The following is a 20,547-nucleotide window of genomic DNA, read 5'->3' as shown; positions in this document are numbered from 1 at the left end:
AGCATATTCCCTTGGTGTTTCCTGCTGAGAGGCGGCCCTATAATAGCTCCACTTCTAGTTACTTAGGGAAAGGACATGGTAAGTGGGAAAAGCGTTAGCTGTTCAAATAAATAAGGCAATTATAAGAGCAAAACACTATTTTGGAAGGACCAAAATCATTGTTTAGCAGTTTTTAAGTATGCGTTCTTCATAGGGGCAATGTCTCCCACCAAAGGCAGGAAAGGTTGGTTTGGGCTGGGGGAGAATCTTAAATATTAAAATGGTTTGTGACCCTCCAAAATGCCACAGTTACATAAATGAATATATAGTATATCTTTGGAATTGAAACTTTTTTGGAAAAGGGCAATTGGGGAAAACTTATTTGAAAAAAACTCCTTAGGGTGGTGGTAATAGAGAGGTTGAGAAGACACTGCTAAAGCGTGTTCAACTGGAAATCGTTAATGATTTAACTGTAAGGGCCTTGCAGAATGGCCCAGTAGGGCTTTGGTCCCTAGTACTGAGTGAAAGCTGGTGACTTAATGAAAATCTAATGAGCTCCTTTCAAGAACTGAAAGCCTGGCAATAAAGTTTAAAGGCCATTGAACAAATGTATAAAAACAATGCATAACTTCAGTAGAAACCAAAACATACATTAACATAATATTAGTTGAATCTTTAACTCAAAGGAGACATCTTCATTTGCATGGGCCAAAAGAAAAAATGTAATTTTTTTTTTCTTCAAAAAAAGGAGTAGACTCTGAGGTTGAAAAGATTCTTACTGCCTTCCTCTCAGCTTCCTTGGTTTCCTCTCATACTATTAAGTTTCCCTCCCCTGTGGATTAGCTGACACCATACCCAGCCCCACTCTCCCACCCCTTCTCCACCTCCAATTCCATCCCAAGAATGGGCCTCTAATCCCCACTGCAGACCCCACACATCATCTTTCATTTTCTGACCCCCTTTTCCCACCTTTAACCCTCTCTATGCTCCACTTTGCCCAAAGATTTGTTTTCTGCTGATCTTTGATATGAGTACATATGAATACAGTGTTCTTCCTAGGCAACAGAACCACATTTTACCAGTAGCTCCTAGCAATGGTGCCCAGACTCAAAGGAGTTTAAAGGGGAAATGATCCAGCAGTATGTCGTAAGAATGGGCCTAGCTAGACATAGCACAACTGTGAATCCCAACTCCTCCACTTAGATTCAGAAGGTGACCTGAGATATGTGTGTGTGTGTGTGTGTGTGTATACACACTTCACTTAGTTTCTTCACTAAGTAACTAAATCAGTTAATCAACATCAGCTTCTTAATCAAAGTAATTCCAAGCCTGATAGTCACTCCTAATTTAAATAAATTTGGTATCTGCCTATGTGCTCTATTTGTTACGATTTACCCCGCATTAGAAGTGTTCTTTGTTGCTAACAACTCATTACTTCCATTTTATGGTACACATACTATTTCTAGTTACACCTGCCATGAGGCGTGATAAGGAAAAAATGTACTCATAAAGAGCTTAAACAATCATTCAAAGGTGATCTGTTTTCAGTGGCTGTGAATCTAGACAATCTGTGTGGGTCTTATATGAATTCAGTTCCTTCCTTTCTGTCCCTCAGACCTCACCATTACCACTTAGAGGTACAGCCAACTGAAACTCCCAAAGCAATTACAAACATCTCAGTCCCTCTTTGCCTGTTTTGGTAACCAATGTTTTCCTAGAGAACCCGGCATGCAACATTGGCCACACCTGCCATAGAACACTGTGTAGTATGGAAAGACTTCCTCTGCCAGAGGCCTTAATTTGCAAAAAGGTTTAGAATCAGGAATGCTACACTTAGACTTTTTAAAAACTACTCCTGTCCCTAACATCTAGAAAATCCAAACATTACAAACCAAGGATTTCGGATGATATGAGCAGCTTAAGATCATATCCTAAATTAATGGCAATTGGATTCAAAGATACTTTCAGAAAACCCAGGGCTTTCTTTAAGCACTTTTTTTTTGTTGTTGTTGTAGTTGTTTTGGTTTTTTCAGTCTGTGTTCTATTTCAGATGTAAGCAAATGCAGGATCTGATGCTGAACCTTGAAAGAAAAGACATACTTCTTTGATTGCTTTCCATGGCTTGTAAAACAGGTTTCATGTTGCAGATATACTCAGATTCAGAATAGAATTGCTATGAGTAGAACAAATCTGTGGACCTCTGCCTTTTAATAAAATGTTGTAGCCTTAGGCTAAATGTGTGTGTATTTCCCATAATCACAACCATTGTCCGTAATTACTTTTAATTACTTACAAGAAAGAGCAGTTAGTATGCCTGCAAAGAAACAGATATCTGGACTATCTAGAATCATGCCTACTAATAACATTTATCATTTAATAAACGCTGGCTACATTTAGGCTTTGTGCTGAGCTGTTAATTCATATTAATTTAGCACTCACAGTAACCAAGGGTATACACACTCATAGTGAATTATTTTTAACTGCCCACCATCCATGCTCCTTCAGGAAACAGTATTGCTTTAGGAAACTCTTCTGTGCATAGTTATGTTGGGAATGTTTATCAAGGTGCCTTCAATGTCATCTTCACATTTTTTCCCCTCACAATGATTGTCTAAAGCTCTCATGACTTTCAATGGCTACACTTAAAGTGTTGGCATATGATGGTTCCCCTATGTCAAATACCAATATTCTCTAAGTTATCCAAGGAAGAATTTTAAAAAAAATCTATGACCACCCACAAACCAAATAATTTTCACAGTGGTTGGGCTGCTAGATTTACTGTCAGTGGTATATGTCATCAAGGTGCTTTTTCATTCATTCATTACTTTAATGAATCTTTTTCAAATATCTATGTGTCAAGCACGTTAACAGTTATAAGGGATAAAGCTATAGATAAGACACAGTTCCTCTGCTCTGGAAATTCACAGTCTCTGATGAGACAGGCAAGTAAACAGGCAAACTTGACATAGTAAACCGAATGCTCTGTCAAGAGGAAGCGTTAATGTGCGAAGGGAGGAGACAGCAAGAAAGCAGAGAGCGTGTGGGAAATGAGTCCTGAGGGACAGGCAGTGGTGAGATGGGGAAGAAGTGAGGACAGTGGGCTGGAGAAGAAGGGCATTTCAGGTGAAACAGTATTTGCAAAGGTTTAGAGATCTAAAACATGGTTTATTTGTATACCCACTAGTAGTACAGGATGACTGGAGGGAAGGGATGGACTAGAATGAGAGTGTGACCACTACTTGAGCTATGTTGTTCTTGAAAACTTAGATAATGAGCATATATTTAATGTCGTGCCCTATCAGACTTCTCTCCTTCCCCCATTCCCTGCATCTCACCAGTGTCATCTGTCCCATTCCGTTGGAAGCTACTACACACGGTTTATAGAACGTAGTGCATGAGTATGACTGCAGTGCAATTTCACAGTGCATATTAAGCACCTTACCTTGCTTTCTCACGGGGAGAAAAATATTGCTCTGCCCCTATATATTAGCCAAGTCCTATATTAAAAACAATAATTCATACTACTACATGTTAAAATATGTATTTCATATTTTTAATCCACGTGTTGAAATTACTTTGTTCTGTGTTAGGACTCATAAAAGTAAAGATAGGTATTATAATAACTTTCAATAAAATATCTCTCTGGCAGGAGCCCTATATATTCCTTTCCTGGAAGATTTTTTATTGCATTTATGTTCTTTTTTCCCCCCCTAACAATGTTTATTGAAATTACCTTAGAATAAAGCTGGGACAGAAGAAAGCTCAGAACTCCGTCCACCCAAGTAAATTTATGGGTGTATTTACCTTCCAGTTCCCTAAGTTTCACAAATCTGACATATTTTCCTCCAGTGAGTTATTGCTTCTATAATCATTGGCTTATAATTATGTACTCAGAAGGGTTTTACCCTTTCTCGGCAATGGTTCTACACTGTTCTTCATTATTAATCCATGATTGGGCATGAGAAAAGTGTCTACTGCTGTGAGCTGTGATCAGAACTGCTCAAGACCGTTTCACTCTGTCCCCTCCTTACTGCCCAACTGCTTTTGTAACTTCAAATTCCACCCTTCAGCTCTTTATTTTACACTGGTAATAGGCTAATCATTTTGAGGGATAATCATTTTTCCCCACCCATCTCCTTGGGAGCACGGTTATTTGAGATTAAGTATGAGATAAAATAAGTCCTGCCACAGAACAGCTTTATGAAATTATAAATAACACACTCAAGAATGATGATCTCCTTTCTTCCAGTGAAAAAGGAAAAGGGAAAGGCCCATAAATATTCTGAAGCCCCACAGAAAACAGCCATACATCTCTGCAGCTGCTCCATGCTAAAAAGAATTAAATTCCTTTAAATCCTTGATGTTTTAGTTCTTTCCCCTCTATCCCTTCATTCCAAGATGGAGTTGGAGCTCTGAATATCTCCGATGAGAGAGGACCCATCTAGCTTCATTCTGAATGTTCATTCTCTATTTAAATACAAGTTGCCTGAGAGAGTTTTTCAATTAACTAATACCCATTGACTCTAAGCCTATAACCTTGAATGAGATTTGAAAAGTTTGACCATTTTTTCAAAGGTATCTATTAAGATTTTCTTTACTAAATTGTTGCCAACACACAGTCTCATCTTTGATCAGTGCTAACACCCAAACACACAACTGGATGATTTTTTTTTTCTTTGAGACAGGGTGTCTCTCAGTCACCTAGGCTGGAGTGTAGGGGCGTAATCATGGCTCACTTCAGACTCGACCTCCTTGGGCTTAAGTGATTGTCCTGCCTCAGTCTCCTGAGTATCTAGGACTACAGGTACATGCCACCACATCTGAATAATTTATTTATTTTTATTTTTTTGTAGAGACAGGGTCTTGCCATGTTGCCAAGGCTGGTCTCTAACTCCTGGGCTGAAGTGAGTCACCCACCTTGGCCTCCCAAAGTGCTGGGACTACAGGCATGAGCCACCATGTATGGTCAATGATTTTTATATTTAACCAAAAACAGAAAAAACACAGAGCTTGGGCAAGCTTGTTAGAAGCCATTATCTCCCTGTCTCTCTCATCCCTCTCACTGAATCCAAGCCCAATACAGAAACAACCTCAAAATGTGGTATGATTTTATGACTGTGATACCTATACTCTTATTTTATTCTGATTAAACCCATTTATAGTTACCCTTGAAAGTCACTGACATTGTTATGATAACATGAAACATAAATGACTTTAACTTGTCATACTCAAGTGTGAAAGATGGGGGCATCTCATGAAGCAGATCCTGAATGTTGGAGGTGAAGGGACAGAATTCTAGTCTTGTTAAGATACTATCTGAGGTGACCCTTGTATCCTATGTCTATGAGCTTAAGTATTTCGATTGGAACAACACCCTGTGAATTTTAAAACTGTCTTACCGCGTTTGTGTCATGGGTTCTTCCAGCTATAACTTTCCCCTCTTCCCTCTACCTACTCCTGAAGATAATCACTTGCCAAGATATGACTACATGCATAACTTACTTGCTCATATTTCCATGAAATGAGAAAGCTTTAAAGAGAATTGCCCTGAGCTAAAGATACTGCATTCCGTCTGACCAAAATTAGGTTATTGGAACAGAGCTCTCTAAAACTGAATTAATAAAAAAATTCCGGGCATATGATTTTATTTACATTTGCACTGACATTTACATTGTCTCATTCACTCACTAATTTCCTTGACAAGTGTTTATTAATTGCCTATAATGTGTCAATCACTGTGCTTGGGGCCAGGCTGACCTGGTCCTTGTCCTAATGGACTTTACAGACTACTGAGATTTAAGCCAAGTCAAACCAGAAAACACTGATTAGTTGCTAAATCATTAGCTATAAAATCTTAAAATTACTGTTGGGCTCATAAGCATCACCCAACAGTAACAATGATTACTCATTGTCACTAAAGACAGTAGACTACATAGGAATTCAAGCAAATAGTATCACCCACTCCTTAAAACCTCTACCCATCCTCAGTAGTCAGCATATTATTTTTCTTGTTTTCCACAATGCATATACTAGAGCAGGATGAAGAATGACACGACTTATAATAACTTTTGCTAACGAATTAGTCTTTAAGGAAATCCCTTTGCAGACTCAAGATTTAATTAACAGTAGAAAAACCAAGCTAAGCTTGGCCAAATTTTGTGCCGAGGATTGGGATCCTTTATTTCTATCCTTGAGGTCTTCTAGGATTATATAAATAAATGTGGTGCAGCAGCTTAAATTTTTTTCCCCACTTTTAAGATTTTTCATCTTTTTGCTTAAAAAGGGAAGGGTAGATCAAGAGAGAGGGGAGGGAGGAAGGAGAAGAGAGTGGGTGGAAAAGGGATTAATCTGTTGTTCAAGGCAGGCTGACAGAGAGAAGAGGAGTATTGAACCACAGAAGATTAACCAAACTTCAATGTACCTTCCCAAAAGCAGGAGGAATGTAATGCTACGTGGTGTTCCACTGATAAGCAAATCCCTCTAAATCCTTTCAATTTATTTCTTGGCCTGAAGAAATTACATATTATTTAGGAGACAGAAAAATAAAATAAATAAAACCATCCACCCAAACCACACCATCTTTTAAGAATCTAGATTGGATGCCTGTTGATTACATACACATAAAGACCTGGCTTGGATGGCTGCTCTTCTTTCTTATTGGTACTGTCCTCTCTAGGATTGCTAATGAGAAAGTCTTGGCTGTGTTTTCCACTGTTAGCTCTTTTGTTTACACCACAAATACTCATTTTGAGTATTTAGGGTCTAACCATTATAAGGGAAATTTAGCTGAAGCTCCAATAGACCATATCTACTTTTTTCCCTCCCTTTTTCCCTTCCTTTCTTCTTATTTTCCTCCCTCAAGCCTTCCCTCTAAGAAAGAGAAGCAAGCTCAAGAAGATGTAAACACAAGAAGAGAGTGCATGTTAGTGCTTCCCAAAACTTAGTATGTGGCACAGACAACTTATCCAGAACAATCAAATGCAACGAAGTGAATATAAAATACAACTTCTAGAAATACAAGGCTATCTTTTCCTTACTGCACTGAGGAAAAAAAAAAAAAGTATATCCCACTCAGCCATGTAATATAATGTTAGAAAAGTCAGAGACAGGTGTTAGAGCAACAGCAGAAGTTAAAGCAAGTTTTGGGTATTTGAAACTGGACTTAATAAAATAGGGAGTTACAAGTGATCTGCAGCCAGTGAGTCTGGGACAGAACGATGAAGGAAAAGAGAGTCAATTTAGGAACATGGTGTGAAGTCCCAGTAGAGGAAAAATGCAAAGGTCAGCTTTGGATTGAGAATTTATCCCCACTCATGCCTAGAAGAAAATACCAATCTCCCACAGAGAAATGTGGGAGGATGGGTTTCCATAAAGCTATATGATTTATATACAAAATCTCTAGTTAGGGAACGTCTTCAGGTGCTATTAAATTAAGAAGTTCAGAAACCCAGCCCCAGAAGTCACATCGTTATTCCCAGCCTGCAGTTAGTAGTAAATAGATAAACCCATCTTAGATATTGATTCAAAATAATTTACAAAAGCAAACACAACAGAACTTCTATGTGGAAAGAGACGAGATGAATCATTTCTCATTTCTGATGGACAGTGAGGCTAATCATTTTTCCCTGTTCTAGTTCATAAACAGCAACACTCATTTGCTGTCAAAATGGGTGTTAGAAATGTAGTAGGTGTAATCACAGGCATGAGATCCATGAGGTCATCCACAGGGCTTTTTGCTCACAAAGACCCTTTGCTAGGTTGTGTGCTCTCATCTTACCATCTTGAAATTCCCAATCATTCATCTTTGCACTTGTGCTTTGTAAGCGAAGTTCAGTGGAACAATGGGGCATGAAAGCAAGCAGAGGAGACACATGCAACGCGTGCGTCTACTTCCATTCCTTGCCACTCATCCTCATACAGTGTTCCTGGTGTCCCAATGGCACAGGATCCTGTGGACTCGCCACATATAGGAGTAATCTGAATCAAACAGCTTTATTTGAATTTATCCCCCAATATTTCTCCTTGGGAGGTTGGTATTGTCTTCTAGGCAAGAGTAACTAGGGTAAGTTCTCAGGCCAAAGCTGGCCTCCTTTGCTTTTCCTCTCTCCGGGCTCTATATCACATCCTCTGTATAATAGGTAAGGATGTTGTATCTAGTGGCTAAGTGGGAACACTGACAGCCCCAGGAGCTCATGCTCTCCCTTTGAACCAGAAGTTGCTTAGACAACAGAGAGAAGGCCATGGCATTCTAAGAAACACAATCAGGAGAACCTATCACATCCTTTCTTAAGTCTCTATGTCAACCAACCATTTACACTAAAGATAATGACATGAAAGGGAAAGATAGGATAACCCGGAGACCTCTTTTTTTTTTTTTTTTTTTTTTTTTTTTGAGACAGACTCTTACTCTGTTGCCCAGGCTGGAGTGCAGTGGTGCGATCTTGGCTCACTGCAACCTCCACCTCCCAGGTTCAAGTAATTCTCCTGCCTCAGCCTCCCGAGTAGCTGGGATTACAGGTGCCTGCCATCACGCCCTGCTAATTTTTTTTATTTTTAGTAGACACAGGGTTTCACCATGTTGGCCAGGCTGGTCTCGAACTTCTGACCTCATAATTTGCCTGCCTCGGCCTCCCAAAGTGCTGGGATTACAGGCATGAGCCCCGGCACCTGGCCAGAGACCTCTTCTTTCTGGTTCTACCAGATATATCAGTAGGCTGAAGTTAAAAAGTGTTGGCATGTGCGTGCATCAAGAAGTGAAACAAAAAGCAGTAAGTTACTTTTGGATAGGATTTCCACTCTTCCAGTAAGAACAAAAGACATATGCGTATATGGGCTATGACATACAAATTAAGTTATTTCAGTGATTCTGCATTTGAGCTGAATGCTCTTATATCTGGATTTAAAACTGACATTGCACATAATATAAACATGAATGCTAATATTCATGCTAGTTTACATTTTTATTTCCTTAAATGTCATTCAATAGTAAATAAGAAACATAAATATTGAAGAAAGGGAAAAGAAATTCTATTCTAGCACTTTTAACACTTTTTTTTCTTGATTTTTGGGCAAGGGACCCCTTAGTTTTATTTTGCATTGGTTTCCACAAATTATATAGCTAGCCCTGAGAACAGTTCTGAAAAATGATTTTGAACAGGCCAAAGGAGTGTGACATGGTTTCAGAAACTCAAATTATGACAAATAGATTATGTTCCTGAAACCGGGTCCCTCGTGCTTCCCACCCAGCCTCATGACTGTGGGTCTTAACTAGCTTTACTCTCTCAAAGGTACTAGGAGGAAACAGCACTCCTATTCCTATACTGGTGTGGCTCTTTTAATGCACATGCTCCCACCCTCACTCCCCTCTCTATCTGCCCAAACCCATTTAATAACACTCCAAACAATCTTCTCTAATAAGGGTGCAGCTTTTGTTTATTTCCACTTCTTTTCATTTCTGAGAATTCTGGGTTTTAATGCAAGCACTTTGAAAAAGAATGATGACCATATAATTTTCTGGAAAAAAAAATACAACATCTTTTTATACACAGAAGTGATGTGGTAGATGACAAAACCGGAACTCAGACCTGATCATAGGGAATCCAGAACCTTTGCTCGCATTGGCTTTAAGGCTAACTTCCCTCAAAGAACTTGGAAAGCCAGCTGATCTCAGGAAAAGTGGGCTGCCTTTCCACCCTAGCCCTTTAGGAAGAGAGAGCCAATAAGCCCAAACTCTGCTGAGTCAGTGGCATCTTTAAAAACTGTCAGAAAAATATTTTTAATTTACACTCTGCCTCTTTGAAAGAAATCAATATGTCATTTGCTGGGACTTTTAAAATCTAAGCATCTGTATTTAGTTTTTCTAGGTTTTTTTTTCCTGTAGTCTTCTAGGGAGCAAAGGAAAAAGTGTTTCATTTGTATACATATTGATTCAAACGCTTTGAGCAAAAAATAAACAACTAAATACAGCAGAGTAGCTTTAATGACAAACTTTTAGGGATCAAGGTCTCTAAGCAACACAGTCTCATTTGAGGTGATTGGAAGTAAACAAAAATCAATAAAACAGAATTACTGGGCAATAAACAAGAGAAGCCACATTTATAATTGAAGAGGCTTCTTTTCATGCATTCATTACTGAAGAATGCACTCAAGCCCTATTCTATTTTTACAGCAGCATAGATTTCCTCCCAGCTTGTAGTCTTTTTCTTGCTTTTTTTTCTGTTTCGAGAGGTGCTGTAAAAGAGTTTAACATATATCTGGAGGCTTCTATACTCCTACAGCTGCTCAGAGAACCCAAAAGACACAAGAAGTGCTTAGCACAGTAGACAGGAAGTGTCTCCTCAAACACTTCTCATCTCAGGTCTTTATATGTCCAGCAAAGTGCCAGGTGAGAAGTGTGGCATAACATGGACATAAGTAAGCCCTGATGGAGCTTGGTGCCTGCCTTTAAAGTGCTTTCAGTGTAGCAGGGAAGATGACTGTTGTAGACATTGTCAATATCTATTCCCCTCTTCCTCCTTGCTAGGGCTGGCAATGTGACCAGCCTAACCAAGCCTCCTTTACAACCAAAAGCGGCCATGTCATAGCTGTGGACAAAGAGCTAAACAAACAAATCCTCTAGAGGCTTTAGAAATGCTTGTTCTATTCTTGATAAAAGAAAAAGACTCAGCTGGTCTCACTGCTTTCCCTTCTTCCTTGGGTTTGCACAGGATATGTGGAGCTGCAGCAATCACCTTATACCCATAAGGTGGCAAGTTGGGGGGAAAGCCAAGAAAAGAACTGGGAAGCTGACTCAGATATTGTCAAATATTAAATCTGACAATTATAAAATTAAAATTTATTATCAAATAATTTATATATAATTTATTATAAATTGATTATAATTATAATATAATCATTATTAATTATAATGTATAAGTATAATTTATAATTATTAATTATAATATTTATGATAAAATGAAAATTTGGCTCCTATTATAGGAGCCAAATTGAGCAGTTTTGTGTTCTCTAAACTTCGAAATTCTTATTAAATAAGAAAATGTATCCTGTCTTCAGTCACTGCAGGTAGAGTTTTCTCTTACTAGAAGTTGGAGCCAATCATAACAGAGAGAGCAATAGAGGCCGGGCGCGGTGGCTCAAGCCTGTAATCCCAGCACTTTGGGAGGCCGAGACGGGCGGATCACGAGGTCAGGAGATCGAGACCATTCTGGCTAACACGGTGAAACCCCGTCTCCACTAAAAAATACAAAAAACTAGCCGGGCGTGGTGGCGGGCGCCTGTAGTCCCAACTACTCGGGAGGCTGAGGCCGGAGAATGGCGTGAACCCGGGAGGCGGAGCTTGCAGTGAGCTGAGATCCGGCTACTGCACTCCAGCCTGGGCGGCAGAGCGAGACTCTGTCTCAAAAAAAAAAGAGCAATAGAGAGAGGAACCACAAGCAGAGGATGCAAGGGCCCCACGGGATTGGTCTCCACCTTTGGGGCTCATTAGTCACCAGGTGACATTCTAGCAATACCCAGGAGTGGGACGTGGGTATCAACCTGATGAGGAAAGCTCCACTGTGATTACAATGCCCGCCACAGCTTGGATGTGTGTCCCCTCCAAATCTCATGTTGAAATATAATCCCTAATGTTGGAGGTGGGGCTGGTGGGAGGTGTTTGGGTCAGAGGGGTGGATCCCCCATGAATGGCTTGGTGCCCTCCCCATGGTAATGAGTTCAGGTGAGATCTGCTTGTTTAAAAGAGTCTGAGCGGGACGGGGCATGGTGGCTCATGCCTGTAATCCCAGTACTTTGGGAGGCCAAAGCAGGTGGATCATGAGGTCAGGAGTTCAAGACCAACCTGGCCAAGATGGTGAAACCCTACCTCTACTAAAAACACAAAAATTTAGCCAGGTGTGGTGGCATGCGTCTGTAATCCCAGATACTCGAGAGGCTGAGGAAGGAGAACCGCTTGAACTCGGGAGGTGGAGGTTGCAGTGAGCCGAGCTCGCACTACTGCACTCTAGCCTGGGTGACACAGCGAGACTCCGTCTCAAAATAAATAAATAAATAAATAAAAGCCTGGGCCAGACACAGTGGTTCACGCCTGTAATTCCAGAACTTTTGGAGGTGAAGGAGGGAGGATTACTTGAGCTCAGAAGTTTGAGACCAGCATGGGAAACATAATGAAATCCCATCTCAACAAAACAATTTTAAAAAATTAAAAATTAGATGTGGTGGTGCAGGCCCATAGTCCCAGCTACTCAGGAGGCTAAGGCAGTAGGATTGCTTGAGCACAGGAGTTTGAGGCTGCAGTGAGCCATGATCGTGCCACTGTCTCAAAAAATTAAATTAAAAAAAGGGTGGCACCTCTGCCTCCTGTCTCCCTTGCTCCCTCTCTCACCATGTGACATGCCTGCTCCCTGTTTGCCATTCACCATGAGTAAAAGCTTCTTGAGGCCTTGCCAGAAGCCAAGCAGATGCTGGCACTGCTTGTACAGCCTATAGACTCTGAGCCAAATAAACCTCTTTTCTTTATAAATTATTCAGTCTCAGATATTTCTTTCATAGTAACAGAACACAGACTAACACATAAGGGACAATATTTTCAATTAAATATCTTAGAAACATCAGCAGTCACCACATCCCATACGGAATTGATTATCTCCTCCCTCTGCTGCCTTCCTGGCCTCTGTCTATGGTGTCCTTACACTCTAGGAACAAGCCCAAACCCTCAGGGTCATCTTTAAATCTGTCAGAGGTGCTTAAACCAGAGCAACTCCATCTTGAATAGGAGCTGGGTAAAATGAGGCTGAGACCCACTGGGCTGCATTCCCAGATAGTTAAGGTATTCTAAGTCACAGGATGAGATAGGAGGTCAGCACAAGATCCAGGTCATAAAGACCTTGCTGATAAAACGGGTTGCAGTAAAGAAGCTAGCCAAGGCCGGGCGCGGTGGCTCAAGCCTGTAATCCCAGCACTTTGGGAGGCCGAGGCGGGTGGATCACAAGGTCAGGAGATCGAGACTATCCTGGCTAACATGGTGAAACCCCGTCTCTACTAAAAATACAAAAAACTAGCCGGGCGCGGTAGCGGGCGCCTGTAGTCCCAGCTACTTGGGAGGCTGAGGCGGGAGAATGGCGAGAACCCGGGGGGCGGAGCTTGCAGTGAGCCTAGATCGCGCCACTGCACTCCAGCCTGGGAGACACAGTGAGACTCCGTCTCAAAAAAAAAAAAAAAAAAAAAAAAAAGAAGCTAGCCAAAATTTACCAAAACCAAGATGGCGATTAGAGTGACCTCTTCTCCTCGTCACTGCTACACTCCCATTAGCAACATAACAGTTGAAAAATGCCATGGCTTGTTTAGCATATCATCAAGAGACAACAGTAGTTACCCTATAAGGTCTAAAAAGGAGAGGCATGAATAATCCACCCCTTGTTGAGCATATCATCAAGAGCCATAAAAATGAGCAACCAGCAGCCAATCTTTTCTTCCTTTACTTTCTTAATAAACTTGCTTTCACTGTGCACTATGAACTCACCCTAAATTCTTTCTTGTGTGTGATCCAAGAACCTTCTCTTGGGGTCTAAATAGGGACCTCTTTCCTGTAACAAATCCTCCTTGCTCCCCGTCATACCTCCAGGCACCAAGTCATGCAAAGCCATCTCTAAAATGTTACTCCCGTTTTCGTTCCTACTGCCCTGGTTGCTTATATGGATGAATCTTAAAATTCCCTACCCAGACTCCCCATTTACCCTTATCTCCTCCTCTTAATGAACTCTAGAAAGTACTTCCAGGGTAAAAATATAGTTTTCATGTTTCACTCTGTTGGTTCAAATTTATCTCACTATCAAAGGCTAGACTTAAACAAAATTAAAATTCAAGATCCTCTACCTCTGGACTCCAATGTAATTTTGTAGTATCATCTTCCATTACCATTTGTCCCTATAAATGCCTCCACATACTGACTATTAAATGTTTTCAATTCTCTGAACAAGTGTATTAAGTTTGTAACTTTATGTTTCGGCTTCCACTGCTCCTTACCCAACTCTATTTGCATTTCATTCCATTTATACCTGCTGAAATTGTATATATATTTTTTAAGGTCCAAGCCAAACACTTCTTTATGTAATGTTTTTCTGATCCCAAAGCTGAAAAATAAAATACTCCCTTTAGCATAGCAACTCAATAGTTTCTTGGAATCACACTGAACGTACTTAATATATATTGACTTATACTATTTTCCCTTCTATGTGATTGCTATTTGAAGGAGACAAGGGACAGAATCTAGAGGCAACTATATCAAGGGAAAAGTTTTGTGTTTTGAGTCAGAAAACATGATCTCAGTCCATTATGGTGAGAGCCCAAGGCAATCACAGACACTGCATCCTAGTTTTCTCTTCTGTTAATTTGAATCAGTGACGTTTACTTCATGCCATTGTTATGTGGTTTGAAATGGATATCAGTGAGTCAGAGATGTTACTCTTCTGTGATGTGTTCTTAATAGTGTTATTTATTATTGGTCTGAAATCACCCACAGGGTTACTGTACTCCTGGACCAGAGCCTAGGTGCATAGAAAAAGCTTGAATGGATAGCAGGTACTCAAGAAATGTCTGTTGATTTCAACAGAATTGGGTGAGACAGGTGATACGGTTTGGCTCTGTGTCCTGCCCACATCTCACCTTGAATTCTGATAATCCCCACATGTCATGGGAGGGAACCTGGTGGGAAGTAATTGAATCATGGGAGTAGGTTTTTCCCATGCTGTTCTTGTGATAGTGAATAAGTTTCATGAGATCCACTGGTTTTATAAAGGGGAGTTCCCCTAAACATGCTCTCTTGCCTGCCACCATGTAAGACATGCCTTTGCTCTTCTTCCATCTTCCACCATGATTGTGAGGCCTCCCCAGCTACGTGGAGCTGTGAAGTCCATTAAACCTCTTTCCTTTATAAATTATCCAGTCTCAGGTATGTCTTTATTAGCAGCATGAGAACAGACTAACACACCAGGAGTCATGTTCAAAGGATGGACATGCATGAGGTGGAAGAGAGGAAGTATTTCCCATCCTTGTGAAATTATGACTCATTCTGATTTTTGGAGGTATCAGGGGCAGAAATAGCTTTATAAGCTATTGTTTCAAGAATGAAGGTTTTCCATCAATGAATGAATAAATTTTTTTAAATGTGATATATATACACAATGGATAGAATAATATTCAGCCTTTAAAAAGCAGGAAATTCCATTACTTGGAACAACGTGGATGGAGCTAAAGGACACTATGCTAAGTGAAATAAGTCAGGCACAGAGAGACAAATACCATATGATCTCACCTATATGTAGAAATCTAAAAAGTCAAACTCATAGAAGTAGAGAGTGGAGTGGTGGTTATTAGAGGCTGAGGAAGGAAAGGTCGATGGGGAATGAGGAGATGTTGGTTAAAGAGTACGAAGTTTCAGACAGGAGAAATAGGTTCTGATCTATTACACAGCATGGTAACTAAAGTAAATAATGAATTGCCTATTTCAACATTATATATTTTAAAATTCATTCATGTAAAAAAATAAATTGTAAATGTTCTTGCTACAAAGAATTTAAGGTAATTAGTATGTTAATTATCCTGGGATGATCATTCCACAATGTACATAGGCATTGCAACATCACGTTGTACCTACATATACAATTATTGTTTGTCAGTTAAAACTTTAAAAAAAGAACAGGAGTTTCTCTGGAAGAGTACATTTGCTTTCAAGACAGAAAATGTCTCAATGGTCCATAAAAGTCCATAAGCAACTAATGTTTCAATTCTACAACCACGTACCAGAGAGATAAATTTCTTATTTGCAGGACTACAGGTTTAAAGTAAGTCAAATATCATGTAGATCTGAAAACTGGAGTGATTGAACATTCGGACCACTTTTTTTGCAAAGTGCCAAAATGGAGATTTGGGGTTTTGCTTCTCCTTCTTTCAAATAGCCTTAGCTGAGCAGCAGCTAGGAGGAACCTATGATTCTTTGGCCACACTAGCCTGTCTCACTTAAACCCTTAAGTGGAATTCTTTACATAAAGAAAAGTAAGAGTAGTGTAATCACTCTGAATAAATGCCTTGTAAAATGACTTCAGCAATTATGCTGTTTGTAAGTACCTCTGAGTCCATTAAGATAAACATCTATCTTAGAATATCCACATTAATGCACTAGACTGTTCTTTCTTACATAAATCTTAGCTGAACACTGTGCAGTTAACACAGTTTATCATCCCTTGCTCTTCTTCCCTTCGATGCACACATTAATGCATGCAGTGGGATAGGATTTAAATAGTGCTAGTCGTACAGCACACATTAACACACAAGGCAGTCTCTAAACACTTTTAAATGCAGAATAAATATACTTTAGGTTTTAAATACCTTCATAATCTGTATACCCAAGAATACATTGGACTGGTCTCTTAATTTCCCACGTAAGCAACATCTTATAGGCAAAAGCAATAAATGCTTACACATAAAACAGTTTTAATATGCTTCCAATTGCTCGGCACACATAGGTCCAAATGAAATCTAACTCCCTAGTTACCCCTCCATGAAACAAGTGTATCTCTATCTATATTTATATCATAAAATATATATATAGCCATATCTGTATTTTAAGCGTTGACCCAATTTCATTAACTTTTGTAGCCAAACTGGGAAAATGAGCAAGGATCCCTAGTACTTATTCAGATCCCTGGTTTCTTCCCTGCTGTGCTGAAGTGAAGACAGTCCATAAACAGTCTATAGCTTTAACACTCTTTTGTGGCTGTCACATTGGTTATAACAATGACACTAGCAAGGGTAATATAAAATTTAACAGTGAGTATTTAATAATCAGTGCAGAAGAAGAACTGATTAATTCGACCGTGGCCACAGCGCTGGAGCTGGGTTCTGGAAGTCTCCTCTGTCCCAAGCCTCATTCTGCCTCACTGTGGGGACAGAGGTGTGTCTTGCTGCAGGAACACAGGTGACCTGGAGGTAAAGGACACTTGGAGGTCTTGAGACAGTGGTTATTTACCACCTAGTAACAAAGTGTTTCTTAAGAGGCAGTTCAGCAGACGATATTCAGGAGACTAACAGGGTGCAATCAATTTGTCTGGGAATAAATTTCATTTCATTGAGAAAAATTCTGCTTAGTGATCTCAAAGGGTAGTCCCAACTATGCCAAGGTTGATGACTCACCAATCATTCATTCAACCTTTCTTTCTGGAGCTAATGCTTTGGGGAAAACCGAAAGCCATATGAAGTGGCCCAAATCCTCAAGAAGCTTACAATTAAGTAGCTAAGTGTTTGGCCTAAGTGTCCTTAAATGATAGTAAAAAGAAAACAGCTGCTCTGAGGAAAGAGAGGCAAATTCTGAGTGGGATGTCAGAGGAATTCATGGGGATGATGGTCTTTGGCTTTGATAGAATAATAAATAGGATATTAATAGTCAAAGGTGAGAGCAGATAGTCCAGGGAAATGGCACAAATTAATGCCTAGAGGCAGGAAAGTAAAAAGGAAGGAATGGGAATAAGAGACTCATTTGATTTAGTTAGAACATAGAGTAAGCATGAAGTCATCAGGTGGTGGGATGAACATGCATACACAGCCAGAGGCAAAGAGGACCGAGAGGAGGTGTAAGGGGCTCCAGGGAAACCCACCTTTGCTGCTTAACAAACAAATCAAATCAAATGTACACTAATGGTACACCAGTAAAGTGATCTTTTTATTCAAAGGGCAGCAAGTATTATTTGTTTAATCCTAGAAAGAATGTATGTCCCAGGTATTTAGAGCAACTGTTACGCCAAGCAAATTTTTACTGCTGGGAAATCTCAGCCAAATGAGGCCATTACTGTATACACTTCAGAGATGAACAGAATGCCTGTTTTCACCTCTTCTTAACTAACACTTTTATGAGAAGGTGAAAGCCTTACAAAGAATTCTTATCTGTGGGTAGCAATTCTGTTCTCTGTTTTGAAATTCATCCTGCAGAGTTTTTCTGTCTCGTAACTGAATGAAATGTTTAGCCTGTGCAACAGTTAATAAAGCCCCGCAGAGTGACTTTCAGCCCTGCTGGATGTGATTAAATGGTCAGGTTCACACCTATGCGTCTGTGTGTGCGTGTGCATGTAGGCACGTGTGTATGTGTGTGTGTGTGAGAATAACAAAAATGTAAAAATAATAAAGTTAATTTTAATAGCCCAATGAGTCCCAACTGGAACATACTTGTCAAAGTAAAAGTTACATAAAGGAAACTTAGCTTTAAACACCATTTGGACCATGCTGTGCTCGTTTGAACTTTACCTGTTAAAAAAAAAATAAAATAAAGCAACACAACAAAAAGTACCTACAAATGCAACTAAAGAAGAGATTTTCTGATTCTTTGGAGATCTGATGCTCTTGACTTCAAACTGCAGCCCATCTCCTTCAGTCCTATATGACACAGGGATAAACTTTCCTTGTTTTTGTTTTTTATTATACTTTAAGTTCTAGGGTACATATGTACAACGTACAGGTTTGTTACATATGTATACATGCGCCATGTTGGTTTGCTGCACCTGTTAACTCGTCATTTACATTAGATATATCTCCTAATGCTATACCTCCCCGCTCACCCCACCCCACAACAGGCCCCAGTGTGTGATGTTCCCCACTCTGTGTCCAAGTGATCTCATTGTTCAGTTCCCACCTATGAGTGAGAACATGTGGTGTTTGGTTTTCTGTCCTTGCGATAGTTTGCTCAGAATGATGGTTTCTAGCTTCATCCATGTCCCTACAAAGGACATGAATTCATCCTTTTTTATGGCTGCATAGTATTCCATGGTGTATATGTGCAACATTTTCTTAATCCAGTCTGCCATTGATGGACATTTGAGTTGGTTCCAAGTCTTTGCTATTGTGAATAGTGCTGCAATAAACAAACGTGTGAATGTGTCTTTATAGCAGCATGATTTATAAGCCTTTGGGTATATACCCAATAATGGGATGGCTGAGTCAAACAGTATTTTTTTTTATATATATATACTTTAAGTTCTAGGGTACATGTGCACAACGTGCAGGTTTGTTACATATGTATACTTGTGCCATGTTGGTGTGCTGTACCCATTAACTCATCATTTACATTAGTTATATCTCCTAATGCTATCCCTCCCCTCTCCCCCCACCCCACAACAGGCCCCAGTGTGTGATGTTCCCCTTCCTGTGTCCAAGTGATCTCATTGTTCAATTCCCTCCTATGAGTGAGAACCTGTGGTGTTTGGTTTTCTGTTCTTGAGATAGTTTGCTGAGAATGATGGTTTCCAGCTGCATCCATGTCCCTACAAAGGACATGAACTCAACCTTTTTTATGGCTGCATAGTATTCCATGGTATATATGTGCCACATTTTCTTAATCCAGTGTGTCATTGATGGACATTTGGGTTGGTTCCAAGTCTTTGCTATTGTGAATAGTGCCACAGTAAACATACGTGTGCATGTGTCTTTATAGCAGCATGATTTATAATCCTTTGGGTATATTCCCAGTAAGGGCATGGCTGGGTCAAATGGTATTTCCAGTTTTAGATCCTTGAGGAATCACCACACTGTCTTCCACAATGGTTCAACTAGTTTACAGTTGCACCAACAGTGTAAAAGTGTTCCTATTTCTCCACATCCTCTCCAGCACCTGTTGTTTCCTGAGTTTTCAATGATTGCCATTCTAACTGGTGTGAGATGGTATCTCATTGTGGTTTTGATTTGCATTTCTCTGATGGTGAGTGATGATGAGCATTTTTTCATGTCTCTGTTGGCTGCATAAATGTCTTCTTTTGAGAAGCGTCTGTTCATATCCGTCGCCCACTTTTTGATGGGGTTTTTTCTTCTAAATTTGTTTGAGTTCTTTGTAGGTTCTGGATATTAGCCCTTTGTCAGATGAGTACACTGCAAAAATTTTTCTCCCATTCTGTAGGTTGCCTGTTTACTCCGATGGTAGTTTCTTTTGCTGTGCAGAAGCTCTTTAGTTTAATTAGATCCCATTTGTCAATTGTGGCTTTTGTTGCCATTGCTTTTGGTGTTTTAGACATGAAGTCCTTGCCCATGCCTATGTCCTGAATGGTATTGCCTAGGTTTTCTTTTAGGGTTTTTATGGTTTTAGGTCTAATATTTAAGTCTCTAATCCATCTTGAATTAATTTTTGTATAAGGTGTAAGGAAGGGATCCAGTTTCAGCTTTCTACATATGGCTAGCCAGTTTTCCCAGCACCATTTATTAAATAGGGAATCCTTTCCCCATTTCTTGTTTTTGTCAGATTTATCAAAGATCAGATGGTTGTAGATGTGTGGTATTATTTCCAAGAGCTCTGTTCTGTTCCATTGGTCTATATCTCTGTTTTGGTACCAATAGCGTGCTGTTTTGGTTACTGTAGCCTTGTAGTAAGTTTGAAGTCAGGTAGCATGATGCCTCCAGCTTTGTTCTTTTGGCTTAGGATTGTCTTGACCATGTGGGCTCTTTTTTGTTTCCATATGAACTTTAGAGTAGTTTTTTCCAATTCTGTGAAGAAAGTCATTGTTAGCTTAATGGAGATGGCATTGAATCTATAAATTACCT

General features: G+C 39.8%; 1 protein-coding gene across 25 annotated transcripts in view; it reads right to left on the bottom strand.

The window, feature by feature from the left end:
- The window catches only part of NRXN3 (neurexin 3), a 1,630,631-nt gene that overhangs the window by 62,286 nt on the left and 1,547,798 nt on the right, over nucleotides 1–20,547 (bottom strand). For 18 of the 25 annotated variants that reach the window (XM_025391720.1, XM_025391722.1, XM_025391730.1 and 15 more), the window contains 2 exons: nucleotides 19,211–19,227; nucleotides 15,415–15,428 (listed from right to left, as the gene is read on the bottom strand). The exons of the other annotated variants lie outside the window; for them this stretch is intronic. In XM_025391720.1, coding sequence (XP_025247505.1) covers nucleotides 15,415–15,428; nucleotides 19,211–19,227 — 31 coding nt within the window. The remainder of the gene's footprint in view (nucleotides 1–15,414; nucleotides 15,429–19,210; nucleotides 19,228–20,547) is intronic. 25 annotated transcript variants of the gene reach the window in all.

This window comes from Theropithecus gelada, chromosome 7b, assembly GCF_003255815.1.
Source record: "Theropithecus gelada isolate Dixy chromosome 7b, Tgel_1.0, whole genome shotgun sequence".
Taxonomy (NCBI): Eukaryota; Metazoa; Chordata; class Mammalia; order Primates; family Cercopithecidae; genus Theropithecus; species Theropithecus gelada.
Note: the sequence above shows the minus strand (reverse complement) of the source record. Positions and strands in the feature narration are given on the sequence as shown.